Source organism: Haematobia irritans, chromosome 1, assembly GCF_050003625.1.
Source record: "Haematobia irritans isolate KBUSLIRL chromosome 1, ASM5000362v1, whole genome shotgun sequence".
Taxonomy (NCBI): Eukaryota; Metazoa; Arthropoda; class Insecta; order Diptera; family Muscidae; genus Haematobia; species Haematobia irritans.
This window is the reverse complement of record NC_134397.1, coordinates 221,953,777-221,974,845: the sequence shown is the minus strand read 5'-3', so window position 1 is coordinate 221,974,845 and position 21,069 is coordinate 221,953,777. Positions and strand designations below refer to the sequence as shown.

At 33.8% G+C, this 21,069-nt stretch overlaps 3 protein-coding genes and 1 long non-coding RNA gene across 4 annotated transcripts in view; 1 reads left to right on the top strand and 3 right to left on the bottom strand.

Moving 5' to 3' along the window:
• Positions 1 to 858: 858 nt before the first annotated feature.
• On the bottom strand, positions 859 to 1,354 carry LOC142219492 (uncharacterized). The gene is made up of 2 exons (XR_012717602.1): positions 1,108 to 1,354; positions 859 to 1,040 (listed from the first exon to the last, which is right to left on the bottom strand). It is a non-coding gene; the product is annotated as an uncharacterized LOC142219492 (long non-coding RNA).
• Positions 1,355 to 3,950: 2,596 nt separating this feature from the next.
• Positions 3,951 to 10,525, bottom strand: LOC142219491 (uncharacterized). The gene is made up of 2 exons (XM_075288454.1): positions 9,760 to 10,525; positions 3,951 to 5,420 (listed from the first exon to the last, which is right to left on the bottom strand). The coding sequence occupies exon 2, from the start codon at positions 5,184 to 5,186 to the stop codon at positions 4,020 to 4,022; it is 1,167 nt and encodes a 388-aa protein (XP_075144569.1). The 5' UTR covers positions 5,187 to 5,420; positions 9,760 to 10,525; the 3' UTR covers positions 3,951 to 4,019.
• LOC142235043 (uncharacterized) lies at positions 5,635 to 9,140 on the bottom strand. Its single transcript, XM_075306264.1, has 3 exons — positions 7,203 to 9,140; positions 5,914 to 7,154; positions 5,635 to 5,695 (listed from the first exon to the last, which is right to left on the bottom strand). The coding sequence occupies exons 1-3, from the start codon at positions 9,138 to 9,140 to the stop codon at positions 5,635 to 5,637; spliced, it is 3,240 nt and encodes a 1,079-aa protein (XP_075162379.1).
• A 2,465-nt stretch (positions 10,526 to 12,990) lies between the features above and the next one.
• The window catches only part of LOC142222646 (uncharacterized), a 35,352-nt gene continuing 27,273 nt past the window's right edge, over positions 12,991 to 21,069 (top strand). Inside the window, exon 1 of the mRNA XM_075292894.1 lies at positions 12,991 to 13,134. The gene's annotated coding sequence lies outside the window, so the exon portion shown is untranslated. The remainder of the gene's footprint in view (positions 13,135 to 21,069) is intronic.

Sequence of the window (21,069 nt, the reverse complement as noted above, 5' to 3'; positions counted from 1 at the left end):
TAGCCGCCGCCGACAAAAATGGGTCGGCTTCATTCTCTGCCCACAATCTATGAATAATGGGTTGTTCAGATGAGACGAATATTTGTATGAAAACATCGTTACCCTGCCAACATTTTTTGAATTTGATGGCGCTTCTGAGAATCCCCACCACGTCGAAAACAATCATATACGACATCCAAAACTCGTCGGAAAAGCGCCGTCACTATTGAGGAGTTTTACCACGCCAACCCTGCCAGCATTTCAATGTTCCATTTCATCCTCATCGCTACCACAGACTCGTAACCCTGCCAACATTTTTTGAATTTGGGGGCGCTTCTGAGAATCCCCAGTGCGTCGAAAACAATCATATACGATATCAAAAACTCGTCGGAAAAGCGCCGTCACTATTGAGAAGTTGTACCACGCCAAGTTACTACAAAAAGGTTTCGCATGAGTGCAATTATTAGGTGCCTTTATAGATCAATTTAGAACGACGCCAATAAGAGACTCTCCAAACAATCAGAAAAAGCACATTTTAAGATAGTGGTAAAAGAATCATTGTGGTCGAGTAAAACACGTTTGTTTAGATATTTATTTATTTGATTAATCATTTACAAATTCTTACAAATATAACATTTACCACTATCACATCACATTTAACATAATTTTTTGCATTAATGATGATGTAGAGTTACAACCCTGCCAACATTTTTTGAATTTGGGGGCGCTTCTGAGAATCCCCAGTACGTTGAAAACAATCATATACGATATCAAAAACTCGTCGGAAAAGTGCCGTCACTATTGAGAAGTTGTACCACGCCAAGTTACTACAAAAAGGTTTCGCATGAGTGCAATTATTAGGTGCCTTTATAAAACACGTTTGTTTAGATATTTAATAATTTGATTAATTATTTGCAAATTCTTAAAAATATAACATTTATACCACTATCACATCACATTTAACATAATTTTTGCATTAATGATGAGGTAGAGTTACAAGTAGCGAGTTACATGTTGCAGCGTCTATCAGCCAGTGTTTTTATTCGATGGAGGCAGCGTGTCTGTAAAATATTTGAAAAACAATCACTTTATTCCATTTGGAAAATCAAAAATTGTTCACCAATATACCTTTCACAATTTTAAGCGTAAAATCTATGTTTTCAGAACTTTATTTTCGTTTTTATTTAAATAAAATATAACAAGCTGGTTGCGCTTGGCGTTTCACAAAAAATAAAATGGCTTTTGTAAAAGTAGTGATGGCAAAATACATGTATGAAGTACATTTTGTACTTTATGATATGCTGCCCCCCATCACAGTAGGATGGTTGTAGTGACATTTACGAGTCTGTGGTAGCGATGAAGATGAAATGGAACTTTGAAATGCTGGCAGGGAAGTAGCGAGTTACATGTTTCAGCGTCTATCAGCCAGTGTTTTTATTCGATGGAGGCAGCGTGTCTGTAAAATATTTGAAAAACAATCACTTTATTCCATTTGGAAAATCAAAAATTGTTTACCAATATACCTTTCACAATTTTAAGCGTAAAATCTATGTTTTCAGAACTTTTGTTTCGTTCTTATTTAAATAAAATATAACAATCTGGTTGCGCTTGGCGTTTCACAAAAAATAAAATGGCTTTTGTAAAAGTAGTGATGGCAAAATACATGTATGAAGTACATTTTGTACTTTATGATATGCTGCCCCCCTTCACAGTAGGATGGTTGTAGTGACATTTACGAGTCTGTGGTAGCGATGAAGATGAATTGGAACTTTGAAATGCTGGCAGGGAAGTGACACTGCAACAATCGCAAACTGTGATAGTATTTTGCCATCACTATTCGCATGAAAGTATTTTGCCATCACTATTGTTACAAGAGCCATTTTATATTTTGTGAAACACCAAGCGCAACTGGCTTATTATAATTTATTTCAATGAAAACGAAAATAAAGTGCTGAAAACATAGTTATTACGCTTAAAATTGTGAAAAGTAAATTGGTGAACAATTTTTGACTTTCCAAATGGAATAAAGTGATAGTTTTTCAAATATTTTTCCAGACACGCTGCCTCCATTGGGAATAAAAGTACTGGCTGATAGATGCTACAACATTTAACTTACAACTTGTAACTCAACATCAATCTATTATTAATGCATAAAAATGTGTTAAATGTGATGTGATAGTCGTATAAATGTTATATTTATGAGAATTTATAAATGTTTCATAAAATTAATAAACATCTAAACAATCGTGTTTTACTTGACCACAATGATTCTTTTACAACTATCTTAAAATGCACTTTGTCTGATTGTTTGAAGGGGCTCTTATTGGCGTCCTTCTAAATGTATCCAGAAGGGCATCTAATAATTGCACTCATGCGATACTTTTTTGTAGTAACTTGGCGTGGTACAACTTCTCAATAGTGACGGCGCTTTTCCGAGGAGTTTTGTATATCGTATACGACTGTTTTCAACGTAGTGGTGATTCTCAGAAGCGCCCGACTTCAAAAAAATGTTGGCAGGGTTGTTTTCTATGTTTCATGAAGCACCGCAATACTTTTCGGTATTGTTTGTACTCACGAACAAAAACAATACAAAACCAAACGCAAGTGCCGTTATCCTGGGTTTCGTTTTATTTATGTGGATTGTACGAAACGAAACAAAAGGAAAAGTTTTGATTTCGTTCTCTGAGTACAACTTCTCAATAGTGACGGCCCTTTTGCGACGAGTTTTGGATATCGTATACGACTGTTTTCGACTTGATGGGGATTCTCAGAAGTGCCGACAAATTCAAAAAATGTTGACATGGTATTTGGAAACTTCTTTATAAAGGTGAGTACTATGTTCGGTTTTTTCACCAAAACACAAAATTAGAAGTACAATTATATTTATGAAGACGATTACATTTTAATCAACTCTTGCCAAATAATGGATGCAACAGATCCAAGGAATTGATTCCAAATAATTTTATATTTCTATATTAATTAATTTAAAAAAGTAACTGTTTGAGGACTGCCTGTTTTGACAGCCCTGGAATTTGTCCAATATGTAATGAGACAAATTCCTAACCCAATGGTCCGACTTGGGTATGCAAATTGTAATGATATATAAAACAAAACGTTACCTTGTATTTGGGCCAACTTCCAACTTACAAGCTTCCACAATTTCAGGTAACAAACAAATGGATTACGTCTCCCTGTTGAAACACCACAGGTAATAGAGCCAGCTTCCAGGTTTTCCAAAAATTTAATTTTATTATGGAACACTATGAATTGCCACACTGCTCTTGATTTGTATTAAAAATGTCTAAAGAAATCTTTAAAGGTTCTAGAGATGTGGTTCAGTTCACTTTAATAATTTCCCTTATGGTTTATTTTTATGTCACAAATGTTTTCTTTACTTTTCTTGTTATTTGACCCACAGATATGTCACTTTCCAATAAGTTAATGTCTCTTTTTTTACAACTGACTGGCTCAATATTTAACCAATTTTAGAATAATTTCCATATTATTTTCACTGTCTCGATTCATTTGTAATTTGCTCCAACTACATAGAATGTCTCTATGTGAACAATGTCTTCAACACACTTTTTATTCCACTGTAATAAAACACGATCGTTTCACTTCTACAACCTTTTATCGAATATTAATATTTTATTTGCCAAACTTCAAACTTCTAATGATATAAAAAATGGGACAGTTATAATATATGTACATACGTATGTATATTAGCTATTGTTTACATTATTTACATGTTGATCGTTGCCCCAAAGTGTTGCAACAACAAAAACGAAAATACTGTGAGTAAAGAATCGAGAATGACATTTACGATATTGGTAGTAGGGATGCCAGTATGTGATACAAAAAATAGAGATTCAATATCAAGACTTGAATTCAAAGCAATTTCAAACAAGTTTCAAATTGAATTAAACTAAAATAAATATTAGTAAATTGAATTCATGTATACTATTTGAAACAAACAAACATAATCAAAAACAATAAATCATGGTGATTTAACATGCCGGGCCCCATTGAAACCCTTGGTTTCAATCAATTGGTAATTTCGCCAACTTTGCCACTGGACGTCTGAGTAGATTAGTTGGAGTTCGCACATCAGCAACTCTAGCATAACCATCAGCACCTGGGACAATGTTTGTTACACGGCCAGTGATCCATTTCATCGGTGGGACATTATCTTCATGGACGATTACCATATCATTGACATTTAGCTCTTGCTGCGGGGTTTGCCATTTATGACGATGTTGAAGTTGAGCCAAATATTCTTTATGCCACCTGCGCCAGAAATGTGATTTCACTGCAGAAATTCTTTGCCATGATTGCAAATGGGAGATATCTGAGTCAAAATTTGTTCTTTCTGGTAAACTGAGTAAAGGGCAACCAATTAAAAAATGTCCCGGTGTAAGGGCTTGAAGATCATTCGGGTCAGTTGAAGCTGGAGAAATTGGGCGAGAATTCATAACGGCCTCTATTTCCACTAAGGCTGTGGATAATTCTTCAAATGTGAGTCGTGCATTTGGAAGAGTGCGAAACAAGTGACCCTTAGCCGATTTGACCGCCGCCTCCCATAACCCGCCAAAATGTGGTGCTCTTGGAGGGATAAATATAAATTGAATATGTTTCGAGACAGAAAATGATTCAATTTTGGATTTTGTTTCTTCTAAGTGGAATTGTTTGTGGAATTCCTTTAATTTTGACTCAGCGCCAATAAAGTTTGTAGCATTATCGCAATATATTTTGGATGGGAGACCTCTTCGACCAATAAACCGCTTGAGAGCTGCTATGAAAGCATCACTTGAAAGGTCGGAAACGGCTTCGAGGTGGACTGCTTTTGTCGCAAAACAGACAAAAACAGCTATATACGATTTGTACGGCGTTTTTCCTCTAATTCTGAGATACGTTGCAATCGGACCAGCAAAGTCAACACCAACAACCTGGAATGGGCGAGAGCCAGATACACGATCCTTTGGCAAATTTCCCATCACCTGAGTCAAAAGCTTTGGCTTATATTTAGTGCAATGTATACAGCTATAAACCACTTGTCTTGCTAACGAGCGACAATTGATGATCCAGAATTGTTGTTGTATTAACGACACCAGAGCTCTAGGGCCAGCGTGGTAATTTGATTGGTGAAAATGGTTTATCATAACTTTAACAAATGGGTCAGATTTAGGCAGGAGGAATGGAAACTTCATATCTTCAGGTAAGTCGGAATTTAGAAGTCGACCTCCAACACGAACTAATTCGACTCCATCAACTTCTTGTATGAAGAGAGCCAAAGACGATAAATGGTTGTGTAAAGTCCCAGAATTGTTTATTTGCTTAATTTCATTCGAAAAATAGTGACGTTGAATCGCCCAAATAATACGGTGAAGTGAATGATTCAGTTCATCAGGAGATATAGTGAGGCAGTTTCTAAGTTTTTTCGACTGAAATCGGAAAATATATGAGAAAATTCTGAGGCATTTCAAATAGTTGCTAAATTTGTGAACCGCTTGAACTATATATGGCACATCTTCTTCTTGTGCGAGTAAAATTGTTTTCCTTTTTTCTATCGTCATTTCTTCTTCGCTGACATTCGGACCATCAAACGGTGGCCATTCAGATTCGGAAGATCGTAGAAACGATGGGCCATAAAACCAATTAGAATTCTCCAGTTCGATAACTGAGCAACCTCGTGACACTAAGTCTGCAGGATTTTGGTCTGTAGGTATATATCGCCAATATATATCATTTGATAAATTTTGGATTTCAGAAACTCTATTACCGACGAAAGTTGATAAAGTTGATGAATGAGTTCTGATCCAATGTAATGTAATTTGCGAGTCAGACCAAAAATTTATTGTTGAAATTGAAAAATTGAAATGATCTTTTAGTTGATTCCAAAAAATTGCAAGTAAATGTGATGCGCACAATTCTAACCGGGGCAAAGATCTTGTTTTTAGTGGGGCAACTCTAGATTTTGAAGCTACCAGATTTGTAACAACATTGCCGAATGAATCGATGCATCGGAAATAGAGACAACAACCATACGCTTTAGTAGAGGCATCTCCAAATCCATGTACTTGAAGATCAATCAAATTGGTTAAACGAATGAATCGAGAAATTTTTAATTGGGGTAGATTATGGTAATCAGCCAAAATATTAGTCCAAGCACTATCAATTTCTTGAGGCACAGATTCATCCCAATCACATTTTAAAATCCAAAGTTTCTGTAGCAAAATTTTTGATTTAATGATCAGAGGGCTGATTAACCCCATTGGGTCAAAAAGCGTAGATGTAAGAGACAGAATTGTTCTTTTCGTATTATGCGAATACGATTTTGATGGGCGAAATTCAAAGCGGAAAGTATCATCTGAGGTGTACCACGATATTCCTAATGTGCTAGTATAATCATCGTCAATTCGAACCTCTTTTATACCAGTATCAATCAAGTTTAAATTGGGACAGTTACTATGCCATTTTGAGAGAGAGAAATTTGAATGAGTCAATATTTCTGTTACCTCCTTTTTGATGAGTTGCAACGTATGCAAATCATCAGCACCAGTAATCATATCATCAACATAGAAATCTTCTGTGACAACAGCCTTGCCACATTCGTGAGAATTGGGAAATTGTTCTGCGGCATAATGAAGACTTCGTATTGCTAAATATGGGGCAGATGCAGTTCCATATGTGACAGTATTCAGGGTATATGTTTTAATCGGACTGGTAGAATGATCACGCCATAAAATCAGTTGCAAATGTCTATCATCAGGATGGACCAATACCTGCCGATACATTTTTTCAATATCGGCTGTAAGGCCATACCTATGACATCTGAAGCGCAGCAAAGTTATTAGTAACTGATTTTGAATTGTGGGACCAACCATCATGATATCGTTAAGAGACAATTGAGATGAGGATTTGCATGATGCGTCAAAAACCACACGAAGTTTGGTCGAGACACTTTGAGGTCGTAAAACACAATGATGGGGAATGTAATAGTTTGGAGAAGAAATCGATTTTTCTTCTATTGGAGACATATGTCCTAGCTCTTCATATTCTTTCATAAACTTTGAGTACTGTTCCTTCAATTCAGAATTTTTATTTAATTTTCGTTCAATAGAAAGAAAACGACGAAGAGCTATGTCTCTTGAATCACCAAGAACCATTGGGTCTTCCTTAAGAGGCAATCTCACAATGATTCTTCTATCATTTTGGACCGATACATTTTTAATGAAATGATTTTCGCATTCCTGTTGTTCCAATGAAAATGGTTGGCGTTTGCCTTCAACAGATTCTAATTTCCATAACATTTCAACATTATTATTGATTTTTGAAAATATATCTTCTGAGACAACATAACTTGTTTTTGAAGGTCGATTCAAATGATTACTTGTATATTTTCCGGAAACAATCCACCCTAACAGTGTCTTCTGTAAAGTCGGTAGATTTTCCCCAAGACGAATTTGTCCCACAGAAAGAAGTGAGAAAAATGACTCGGCACCAAGTAACATATCGATACCACGCCTACGATGGAATTCAGGGTCAGCTAATTCAATGTTGTTGGGTAGATTGAAATCCGTTATCGATAAATTCTCATCAGGATGATACCCAGTTATCTTTGGGGAAATTAAGAAATCGAGGGACAATTCGAAATTATTTAATCGAGATCGGACAGTACTTTGTGTTTTGTATGAAACTTTTACACCAGAAGCACCAATTCCCAAAATATCTATAGGATTTTTCGATTTCCGTAAATTGAGTGAATTTGAGAAAGATTCCGTTATGAAATTTACTTGAGAGCAAGAATCAAGAAGTGCTCTCCCCATTCTAAAATTCCCCTCAGAATCTCGAATTAAAACCAAAGCAGTCGCTAAAATAACATTACTTATTTGTGAGTCAGAATTTTGTCGAAATGTACCGTGAGTTGAGGCAGATGACGTAGTCGGAGTTTCTTCTTGCTCCTCTTGCTTATGTAAAAGCGAGTGATGTTTTTGTTTACAAAATCTGCATGAATATCGAGATGGACACTGCATATACATGTGTCCCTTTGCAAGACAGTTGAGACAAAGTTTTTGTTGTTTTGCTTGCTCCATTCGTTGATTTGGAGTCAAAACAATGAATCGTTGACAAGTTGTTATAAAATGACCAGATTTTGAGCAATGATTGCAAATTATTTCTTGAGTCATATTTTTCGCCAGCAATGAGTGTTGCTTCGATGGTTGATTATTATGTGAATAATTCGATGAGGTAGATGGGTTTTGTTGTTTAGATGTTCTTCGGCACTGTGCATCGAGTTGTTGACAACGTCTGTCCAACATAGAGCAGCAATCAGTCCACGAAGGTAATTTCGAGTAATCAATAAACTCATCCCATTTCTGTTTTGTTTCAGGGTCAACTTTGCTCATTGCCAAATGAATTATGAATGCGTCACAAATTTGTTCATATGAGCCAAGTGATTTCAGAGAACTATAAAGGGCTGATATAGTGTCTACAATATTTCTTAATTGCTTTGGGACAGGTTTACTTGATTTAGAAATTTCAAACATTGATGTTACGTTTTCCAAAAATATCAGTGTGTCATTATCGTACCTCTCTTTGAGTCTGTCGAGGGCACTCTGATAGTTTTCATCTGTGACTTGAAACGCTTTAATTGTTGATAAGGCCTCACCACTGAGACACGAAAGTAAATGGTTGAATTTTTCCGTCACTGGAATATTTGGGTCCTTATGGACTAAATTGTTGAAAGTATTTATAAAATTTTTGTATTCTAAATACTTTCCATCAAACTTGGGAAGTTTCAAGTTAGGAAGACGACTTGATGAGTGTTGAGGGACAGAAAAAGATTGTTCAGTAACACTATGCCGTCTACCACTACCAATCAGATCTAAAATTTTGGTCTTAATAGTGATGTAAAGTTCATCTATATCAGCCCTACCATCGTCTAGAGGAGACAGCCTTTCAATTTGGTTCTGATAATACGAAGCCTGTTTGTAGTATGACTCAATAATGCCTAATCGACATTCTAACTCAGTATGAGACAATATATTTTTTCCTTCGACAACATTTTTGATTCGGGTCATACTACCTTTCGATGAGGCACGACGCTGTTTTAATTCTTCAAGCGATGGGCTTGGCTGTGTTATTTCTTCACCGTTTGGCATTGTATATTTTTTTTTTAGTTCAAAATTATGTATACAAAAACTCCGAAAATATACTTCCCAATAAATTTAAATTTCGAGACAGAATCAATATAATATGATTTATAATTTGAATGTTGTTGTAAAAAATTCACCGAGGCAATTTATTTCCTATGTGAGGATTGCAATGTATGCGATGTGATTGCCCTTTGAAATTCCAACAACAATCCAATATGTGAAAAATCAAAATTAAGAAAATGGTGGAAATTCGATGTGGGCCAATAACATAAATGATTTTATTCGCGGCACAAAATATTACCGAATGCAATTTAAAAATGGCGTAAAATTTCCAGGGGCAAAAACAAATGTATTCCAATAACGTTGTCAGTGATTATGTAACCGCACGAATTATACAAATGGGTTTTCGTGGTACTGAGACACTCGCTACTGAATTTTATTAAATTCAGAATATTAAAAAATGTTACAATGCCACTGAATATTTGTCCTGTCACGGTCGCCAATGTTTGAGGACTGCCTGTTTTGACAGCCCTGGAATTTGTCCAATATGTAATGAGACAAATTCCTAACCCAATGGTCCGACTTGGGTATGCAAATTGTAATGATATATAAAACAAAACGTTACCTTGTATTTGGGCCAACTTCCAACTTACAAGCTTCCACAATTTCAGGTAACAAACAAATGGATTACGTCTCCCTGTTGAAACACCACAGGTAATAGAGCCAGCTTCCAGGTTTTCCAAAAATTTAATTTTATTATGGAACACTATGAATTGCCACACTGCTCTTGATTTGTATTAAAAATGTCTAAAGAAATCTTTAAAGGTTCTAGAGATGTGGTTCAGTTCACTTTAATAATTTCCCTTATGGTTTATTTTTATGTCACAAATGTTTTCTTTACTTTTCTTGTTATTTGACCCACAGATATGTCACTTTCCAATAAGTTAATGTCTCTTTTTTTACAACTGACTGGCTCAATATTTAACCAATTTTAGAATAATTTCCATATTATTTTCACTGTCTCGATTCATTTGTAATTTGCTCCAACTACATAGAATGTCTCTATGTGAACAATGTCTTCAACACACTTTTTATTCCACTGTAATAAAACACGATCGTTTCACTTCTACAACCTTTTATCGAATATTAATATTTTATTTGCCAAACTTCAAACTTCTAATGATATAAAAAATGGGACAGTTATAATATATGTACATACGTATGTATATTAGCTATTGTTTACATTATTTACATGTTGATCGTTGCCCCAAAGTGTTGCAACAACAAAAACGAAAATACTGTGAGTAAAGAATCGAGAATGACATTTACGATATTGGTAGTAGGGATGCCAGTATGTGATACAAAAAATAGAGATTCAATATCAAGACTTGAATTCAAAGCAATTTCAAACAAGTTTCAAATTGAATTAAACTAAAATAAATATTAGTAAATTGAATTCATGTATACTATTTGAAACAAACAAACATAATCAAAAACAATAAATCATGGTGATTTAACAGTAACCTTGAAAACAACCTGGTTGTCAGCTTGAAAACGTAACATAGTACTCAGCTTACCTTAAAATGCACTTTTTCTGATTGTTGAGAGGGGCTCTTATTGGCGTCGTTCTAAATTTATTAAAAAAGGCGCCTAATAACTGCACTAATGCGATACTTTTTTTGTAGTAACTTCCCTGCCAACATTTTTTGAATTTCGGGACGCTTCAGAGAATCCCCACTACGTCGAAAACAGTCTTATACGATATCCAAAACTCCTCGGAAAAGCGCCGTCACTATTGAGAAGTTGTACCACGCCAAGTTACTACAAAAAAGTATCGCATGAGTGCAATTATTAGGAGCCCTTCTGGATACATTTAGAAGGACGCCAATAAGAGCCCCTTCAAACAATCAGACAAAGTGCATTTTAAGATAGTTGTAAAAGAATCATTGTGGTCAAGTAAAACACGATTGTTTAGATGTTTATTAATTTTATGAAACATTTATAAATTCTCATAAATATAACATTTATACGACTATCACATCACATTTAACACATTTTTATGCATTAATAAGAGATTGATGTTGAGTTACAAGTTGTAAGTTACATGTTGTAGGTGTATAGTGCTTTTATTCCCAATGCGTGTCTGGAAAAATATTTCCAAAACTATCACTTTATTCTATTCGGAAAGTCAAAAATTGTTCACCAATATATCTTTTACAATTTTAAGCGAAATAACTATGTTTTCAGCACTTCATTATCGTTTTTATTTAAATAAATTATAAGAAGCAAGTTGTGCTTGGTGTTCCACAAAATACAAAATGGCTCTTGTAACAATAGTGATGGCAAAATACTTTCATGCGAATAGTGATGGCAAAATACTATCACAGTTGGCGATTGTTGCAGTGTCACTTACGAGTCTGTGGTGGCGATGAGGATGAAATAGAGCTTTGAAATGCTGGCAGGGAAAACAGTAAACATTCAATGCTAACATTTGCTTAGTTTTTAAATCATTACAATAAGAAAAAATATTAAATGTTATTCTTTTTTGCGTTATTTGAACAATTTATTATTGGAAAAATAGCACCTATTATATTGCTAAATAAGAATATGTTTGGTTGTGTCCCAGTGTTATGATCGTTAGGCATAGCAAACGTTTGCAAACGTTTTATTCCCATTTCGTTACCGAACGAAATAACTTGGCGTCGAAATGTTTGTTGTTTATTTTCCTCTGCGTACAAAATGATTCGCAAAAAATTGAAAGGTTTGTGACTTTGAATGATATGTACGTCAATCGTTCGTTTGTTTTCGTACTCTGGTTGTACTACGCAAAGTTTCTACAAAAAAGTATCGCATGATTTGGTGTTTTTTTAGATAAATTTAGAATGATGCCAATAAGAGTCCCTTTGTTCTCTTGTGCTTTGAAAAGTTTGTTGTTTTGTTTTCCTCTGCGTACAAAACTATTCGCAAATATTGAAAGGTCTGTGACTTAAAATGATATGTAAGTCAATCGTTTCGTTTGTTTTCGTACTCTGGTTGTAATACGCAGTTTCTACAAAAAGTATCGCATGATTAGGTGTTTTTTAGATAAATTTAGAATGACGCCAATAAGAGTCCCTTCAAACTATAAAACGGTGCATTTTAAGACAGTTGTAAAAGAATCAATTAAGTTTTTTACGCGCCAACCACATTAATACCCATCTATAGTCAGAACGTAATATAAAAGAAACCAGCCTTCTTATTATTTATTATTTCTCATTTTACATTCACCTTTGAATTCTTTTCTGCCTTTTAAAATGATAGCATCGTAAAAATGCACAAAAGACAAAGACAAAATTAAGGCAAATCATTTGTTTCCGAGAAGAAAACACCATAGCGTGAACGAACGATAACTGTCGAACAAATGACGATTCTATAATAACGTACCCAACATTTACGTTGCACTACTTGCGAGTTATTGAAGAATAGTACTTAAAATGTACCTAAATCTCACATTTCCATCCCTGACCAGTGTCAATTTTCTCTATAACAAAATGGCTGCTTGGAGGATGCCGTATTGTTTATCACTGGGTTGCCCTATCGATAACATGTTTGCATGAAGATACCATATTTTTAGCAATAAGCATTGCCATATATAAATTTATGATGGCATTTCTAAGCATTTAAGCTACTTAAAGGGTTGAAACTTTAATGTTATGAATTTTAGTGGTTGTATTATTCTATATTCTACCAGATTTATATGGTTGTGAAGCTATTTATGGTATAATTGTATGTAGGACATTGCCATCATTGCGAAATTTTCGTGAGACTGGCAAGACCAACCATTACAAAATGGCTGCTTTTACGAGTTGCCCATTTGTCGAAAACTGTATTTAGTTGGCAATCAGCTGTTTTAGTAGTGATGTTTCTTGAAAAAAGTTGTGTGTGAAAAAATTTGTAAAATTTTAGTTTTTTAATAAATAAAATTAGAGTTTTAATAACAAATATTGCAAAAAACTAAAGGGTGAGTTCAATTCGCATAAGATTGTTAAACCCCTGTATGGTGAAAGTTGTTAGTTTGCAAGCATTGAAATGTGGAAAATTTTCACAGAAATTTGCATTTCAATTTTTCTTCGACGACTACGAATGGTGTGAATGGAGATTACGACCATTTATGTATATATATTTATAGTGTGTGACAAAAAGAAAATTGAACAAAATATTCATTTCAAGTGTTAAATTGAATATCTAAATGCACAGGCAATGATTTCAATTCGAGAAGATCAAAAAAATTTACCAAAGCAAACTTAAAAATAGGTTAATTTCAGCAACAAAAAATGTAATAAAATATACGTAGCCAGCGAAGCCAATAAGAAAGGGGTGTAGTAGGGATGGAAAGTACATTTTCAGTACTCTTTCACCCTTTGGGGGACACCATAAGCATTTTTTTGTAATTATTTTTATTTAGATAATATTGTTAAAAAAAAATAAACTTTAGTCTTAAGGTAAGGATACAAATTTATCACAGCCTGAAGACAAGTAGTATGTATTTTGTATTTGTAAATTGTAGTTATTTTACTCCATATAGCTACCGTTTAGTACCTGTTTGGTGTTGTTTTGATTTGTTGTGGTCCTGTTGCCAACCGTGACGATAAAATAAAAAGTTCCGAAAAAATCTCTCCATTGCAACAAATTATTAAATTAGTCATGTCGCCTTGTGGACCAAATATATAAACTTAGATATTATTTATGTTAATTTATCGAGATGGTGAATTTTTGTGAATTGGATTTACAAGTGACAATTATTTCCCGACTGCTGTTGTATGTATGTATATGGTAGTGGTTGATAAAACAAAAAAGTGAGTAACTTTAACCAAAAAGTCAGTGTTGAAATATGCAAAAACAAAATTGAAAATGTATAGCCCATGAATTTCTTCCAAGGAATATTATACAAAATGTCAATTCGAAGTGAAATATACAAAAACAAAAATTGATTGCCTAAAATAGGTTAATTTCCACAGCCACAGAAATACTGTAGCCAGCTACTAGCTAGCCAGCCAGCCAGACAAATAGCAAGCCAACATCGCAAACAATCACTCGTTTTGCAACTTAAGAAGAGGTGTGTGTAGTGTGTTTTGGATTTGTTGTTTTGTTGTCTTCGGTTGCCATAAAATGCTATGCTGGTATAGAGAGCCTGATTGTTCTTTTATACGACAAAAAAAAATCTGGATCAAAATGTAATGTGTACAAGATTTTTCATTGTTAAAAGGATATACCATTTGTAGTGATCATCCACTTCCAATAATGTCATTTTATATTTAGGAAGTCATCACAAGTTATACACCACCATCACCATACAAAAAAAAAGAGAGAGAAGAGATCAGGAAACTCCAAGATATGGCTTAAAATTAAACTGTTTTTTGTTTGGGGGAAAATGTGAAGAAAGCAACTTTATAAGTGGATTGCAACCATCTACCATCTACTACCACCACCACCACCACCACTAGCTGATAAACATACCAACACATATCACCTAAATGCAATGTGGTTATATATGGCGTTTTGTTTTTCGATAGGTCAAGAGAAAGGATTTAATTACTTCCAAGTGCATTCTGCACAAACTGTCTACAGCTAACCAGAAAGAAAAATATATTTCCCCTCAAGTCCCCACCACCATAGCCGCACAAATACCGCCACCTGTTTGATGTGATAATCATCAACATGATTACATCTCAAGGGTATATAAAGTTGTTTGTGTAGAACAACGTTGATATGTAATAAATAAAAACAATAATAATTTCTAAATATTAACTGCAGTTTTTTACAATATACCCTACATCATGTCCATGGAGAAGAGTTAGACAAGCAATCAATCAGTTGGAGAAATATATTTATTTAGGTAACATCTATTATGGCAGAGTTCATTGAATTCATGTTAAAAATTTGAAAGATGTCTTGACCACTTAAGAAAACTGTGTTGTTACCTTTAAATTGCCAAATAAATGTAAATGAGGAGTCTCATAGTTTATGTAGGTCTAAGTTTTCTCGACCAAATACTTTTATAATATTGGGCTTGGTTTTAAAGTGAATTAATTAAAACAAGCCTAAACGGCCATATATGTTATGGTTACAGACAAACTTATCATAGAGAAAATACATAAAATTCTTTAGGATAGGAATTAGGAATAAAATCAAAGACTGCAAAAATTAACATATAGATAAATCCTTATACTAAGTAAATAGCTTAATAGAACTGGAAACTTCTCTATATATATTTCATATCAATATATAATTAATTTGCCTATAGAGATCAAAATATTCAATACAGAAAACAATGAATAGAAATAATAATTTTTATTATTTCTAATAATTTAAGCAAATCAAAGCCTTAACCCTTATACTACGTTTGGGGTCATTTGATGACCCATATCGTATTTTTCAACACCGCATATCTTACTGTTCGAATATAATTAACAAATTCTATCACTCAGTGCATTAATTGGTAACATATGCTGAATTCATGCTGAGTAGTAAGAACTTTTAATTATAATCCAAAAGTAAGAAATTCGGTGATGAAAAATACGACCTAATACCCAACGTAGTGTAAGGGTTAAGAGGCTGGTTTAACGGATATTACAATCGTATACCTCACTCACATTGCACTTCCCAAATCCACTTTACCTAGATTTCAATTATCATTTGTCCTATAAAAAAAAAGGGTCAAAAACACTTTTAATAAATTTCAAGCCCAATGTGAATGGGCTATGATATTAAAAAAATAATAATAATAAAGTCTCCCGATCAGATAGGTCACTTGGCTTCGGCCAATAATCGGTATAAATTTTGTCGATCATGCAGGTTTATTATGAATATAAACTGATCCGATTACTCTGCTTCGGCCTACAGATTTTATTCGAAGATTAAGATTTGTCAAAATTGTTATGCTGTTATTTTATTTAATTAACTAAACCAAGCCCAAACGGTCATATATGGTTACAGACATATTCATCCGAGAGAAAAGACATAAAATATACCTTAAAATAAAAAGAATTAGGACTACAATAAAAAAACTGCAAAAATTGAAACATAGTTAAAAACAAGTAAGGAAAGTCTAAAGTCGGGCGGGGCCGACTATATTATAAGCTGCTTTGTAGGTCCATATTTTCGATAGAATATCAAATCCGTCCAATGTGTTAGGTGCTATATATAAAGAGTTATGTTCCCATATACACAGTCTTACACAAGTTTACATACGGTTTAAGAAATTATATTTCCTATAATTAATAAAATATAATAAAATATGCATTTATATGCTTTAGATTTTGTAAATTAATTTGAAAAACAAATTTTCAAGAAGATTTTTTTAGTCTGGATTATAAACAACAACAAGAAACATGTTTAGTTATAAGGTAAAAACATCAAGGGTATGTAAACTTATGTGAGACTGTGTACATATATTTAAATCTGACCCGATATGGGCAACGTTTGCTAGAGTTCTACAAAATGTATAGACTTGAAATTTAAGTCGGCTAATGCCCTGAAGTGGAACAAAATGTTAGTAAAAAAATATGGGAAACATTTAAATCTGAAGCAATTTTTGGACAACTTTGCAAAAGTGTATTCATGATTTATCGGTCGATAGGTATTTATTAGAAGTATAAGAAAATTGGAGTCATTTGCAAGTTTTCGGCTTAGCAGTAGCGTCAGAACCAGAAAAACATATATGGGCGCTATATCTAAATCTGAATCGATTTCAACCGAATTTTCCAAGCACAGATAAAATGTTAATTCTACTCCCTGTGCAAAATTTCACTAAAATCTGATTACAAATTTGACCTCTGTGGTCGAGGAGGACGAAAGATATATATAGGAGCTATATCTAAATCTGAACCGATTTCAACAAAAATTGGTATATATATCGAGAACGTTAATTATACTACCTGTACAAAATTTAAAGCATATTAGGGTAAAACTCTGGCTTCTGTCGCCATATAGTTCTATATCGGGTGAAAGATATATATGAGAGCTATATCTAAATCTGAACTGATTTCAACCAAATTTGGCATGCGTAGCTCTAATGTTAATTCTACTCCCTGTGCAAAATTTCACATAAATCGGACTACAAATTTGTCCTCTGGGGTCATATGGGTGTAAATCGGACGAAAGATATATGTGGGAGCTATATCTAAATCTGAACCGATTTCAACCAAAATTGGCACGTGTATCGACAACTAATTCTACTCCCTGTACAAAATTTAAAGAATATCGGTGTAAAACTCTGGCTTCTGGGACCATATAAACGTATATCGGGCAAAAGAATATATGGGAGCTATATCTAAATCTCGACCGATTTCAACCAAAATTGGGCACAATTTACAACACTATTAATTTTACTCCTTGTGCACAATTTAAAGCAAATCAGGCTTAAATTCTGGCTTCTGAGGCTATATTAGTATATATCAGGCGAAAGATATATATGGGAGCTATATCTAAAACTAAACAGATTTCTTCCAAAATCAATAGGGTTCTATTCTGAACCAAAACAAACACTTGAGCCAAATGTAAAGTCGATTGGATTAAAATTGCGACCTAGACGGACAGACGGACATGGCTATATAGACTCAGGGTCCGGCCTTGAGCAATATTGACAAAGACAACATACATATGTCTATCTCGTCTCCTTCTCGGTGTTGCAAACATATGCACAAATATATGCACTAACTTAGGGTTTAATAAACTAAGTAAATAGCTTGGATTAAATATAGAAGTCCAAACTACATTAGGTTAGGTATTGTGACAGGCCGATATTTGAGGCCTACTTAGACTATTAGGTCCATTAGTATACAGTGTTGTCGTTGTGGGATTTTAGTTGAATTTTGCAACCTTTCTGACGTCATGCGACTTTTTGTGCGACAGTTTTTAAGTATTCAAATTGTGATAAAACTCCCATAAACATGTGTTGCTTAATGTTCTTAAATGTGGAAATGCGGTTTATCTCCCAAACCTATACCAATTATACCCCACAAATGTGTATGTTTACTAATTCAGTAGGGGTTATGATATAGACGGCTCCGCCTTACTTTCTTTTTTTCTTTCTTTTTCACTTACTTGTTTTCTCTGTACTTTTGGAATTTTTCCTATACAACTATTTAAAGTTTCAGCTAAAATAATATATAAAATAAGCAAACATATTTTTTTTTGTATGCCACCACTCCATTATGGACGGCCATGAGTTCAAACTCAGACTTGTTTGCTTCTTTGAGGATGTTATAAAAATGTATACCTTTGTGCAGTGCAAACTGACGAAAACTATTTCTTACTATTTCAGTTTTGCAAAAAAATTTGGAAGTTCTTCTTAAGGCACAACTTTAAAAGCACTTCCAAAAATGTTCTCCCTAAGATTTTCTTTATTTTAACTGCACAGGAAATTCATTTGAGTTAATTTCTTATAACTCGCTTTTTTCCTATTTTTAATGGGAAATTTAAAATTTTATTGCTTCAAATGGCTTAAAAACAGATTAAAAATTAATAAAATAGTGCAAATTATTTAAATTTTGCCGAAAAAATGCTAAATCCTTTCTAGAAAAATTGCGAATTTTTGAAAATATTTGATGTCAAACGTTCCAGACAAGCGTTATAATGTATTAAAAATCATAACAAATTTTATAAATTATTTATTCGTCAAAATATCACAAAATTTCCTTATTCACATCCAAATCACTGGATTCGCATCACACCTTAGGAAGTGATGTGAATTCAGTGCAACGGCTGTTGAAATGGTGAACATCCGTCATATGACAAGCCCATGTTAAAATCATCGTTTCTGTGCAAATTTTGCACCACTTGCGGATCCAAAAAGAACATGTTCACTACTTTTTTGGCGACGCTTTCTTTGCTGGGAATCTGTGGCATACCGATCGGAAACAGTTTTGTGAATGAGGTTTTATTTAATCATTTTAATAAGACAGTAGAAACTAACTCTAACTCACTTATTTGTTTAAATTTTTTAAATAAGCTCTACTATGATATTTTAAAGCTGACGATTATTCAAATTTGTCTGTTTTGGCATTTCCAAAATATTCTAAAAAAAAAGATATTTTACGAAACTTCAAAATTTTTGAGAAAATATAGACATTTGTCCCATGAAAAATTGAAAATTTTGACTAAAGGTATGTGCACACTGGGCAAATACTAGAGCAAAATGAGTGACAAAATTAGCATTTTCAAAATACCTTGATACCGTTTACGGAAAATACTCCTACCGTCATTTTATTTATAACTAATATAAGCTAAAAATGTTTGCTGGTTTAATTGTGGTGACGACTTTGTATTTTTGTCAAATATTTGCGCTGTGTGAACATACCAGTCTAGTTTTTCAACGTCGTCTTGGATATGGGCTCTATCGTAGTTCCGTTGAACTCCAACATACTTCCCAGAGGACGCTTTTCTTTCTTTCAGTGATCCTGGTAAAATTTCTAGAGTCTGTCCACGCAACTCGAGATTCATCAACGAAATAGGTTAGGTTAGGTGGCAGCCCGACGTATCAGACTCACTTAGACTATTCAGTCCATTGTCACTGAGTGCTGCCCAATTCCATGTTAAGCTCAATGACAAGGGACTTCCTTTTTTATAGCCGAGTCCGAACGGCGTTCCACATTGCAGTGAAACCACTTAGAGAAGTTTTGAATCCCTCAGAAATGTCACCAGCATTACTGAGGTGGGATAATCCACCGCTGAAAAACTTTTTGGTGTTCGGTTGAAACAGGAATCGAACCCACGACCTTGTGTATGCAAGGCGGGCATGCTAACCATTGCACCACGGTGGCTCCCACCAACGAAATATGAAATATCAAAATATTCAGAACTATAAAACGACCACTTTTTGTAGAACAAAAAGAAAACAATATTCAAGGTAATAAGGTTGTACAAAAAAACTAAATTGAAGTTCATTATAATTGGTTATCAAATACATTCGAAACTCTCGATAAGAGAAAAGATCACCATCGATTTTGCTTAAAATTAAAAAAAAAAAACTTAGAATTGAAACCTAATTATTGATTTTTCTTCTTCTTCTATTTGTGGATGGGGACAACATTTTCGAATTGGGGACTTGATAATTTGGTGAGGAATTTCCACATATTTGGAGATTTTTTGTGGAATTTTCGAAATCTGCTCACTATAATAAATCAAGCTTTGAGTTATGGTTTATTTGAAATTATTTACTTCTACATACTTATAGGGGGCTTAAAGAGAATCTTCAAAATAACAAAAAAAATTCTATTCCAACATCGACTTCACCCAATTTTATTTCTTGATACAAATTCGATTACTACACTAGCCAACAATCGTTTTGTGAATTGGTTCTAGCATAATTTTTCTCGATTTGAAAATTTTTTGAGAATAGTTGTAGACGGCTCAATTTTCTTTAATTTGTGTAGCACTAGGATCAAATAGGTCAAAGAAGACGAAAGATATGCTCAAAATTGTAAGTGTACCTCCAAAAATTAAAAAAAAAAGTTCAAAAATTTGTATCTCGAAAACCAATCGACAGAAAATTTTTTAAAACTCATTTTCGTGTTTAGTAGGTCAAAATCAATGGGAAAAAGTATGCTAGAAACAAATAACAGAGAAAATTTTGTTATTTGTGACCTAGTGCTATTTATACCAGTAATTAATTCTGATGAGGGATTGTATCGGTTAATATTTTGGGCACCTGTCTCCTGGTTTTGGGTTTTGAAATCTTATTGTATCTCGCAAACTGGTATAACAAAAATTGCATAATTTTCCAATTTTTACTATTTTCAAACAAACTTGCTAATTTTTGTTGGGAATTTTAATTTAAATTGGGGATTTTTGGGGATGAAAGCGTCCTATATTGGGGACAAGAACTCGAAAAATACTGGCAACACTGTTCGCCAAACTCTACGTGATCAAGAGGTCTAAAATCAAATTTTTCCAA

What these genes read in the sequence shown, in the direction of transcription:
- LOC142219491 (XM_075288454.1), bottom strand. Translation starts at nt 5,186, where the DNA reads ATGAAGTTTCCATTCCTCCTGCCTAAATCTGACCCATTTGTTAAAGTT.
- LOC142235043 (XM_075306264.1), bottom strand. Translation starts at nt 9,140, where the DNA reads ATGCCAAACGGTGAAGAAATAACACAGCCAAGCCCATCGCTTGAAGAA. An exon ending in AAAATCATTTCATTAAAAAT is followed by an intron (nt 7,155 to 7,202) that starts GTATCGGTCCAA and finishes TTGCCTCTTAAG; the next exon opens with GAAGACCCAATGGTTCTTGG. An exon ending in AAAACAAGATCTTTGCCCCG is followed by an intron (nt 5,696 to 5,913) that starts GTTAGAATTGTG and finishes ATATACCTACAG; the next exon opens with ACCAAAATCCTGCAGACTTA.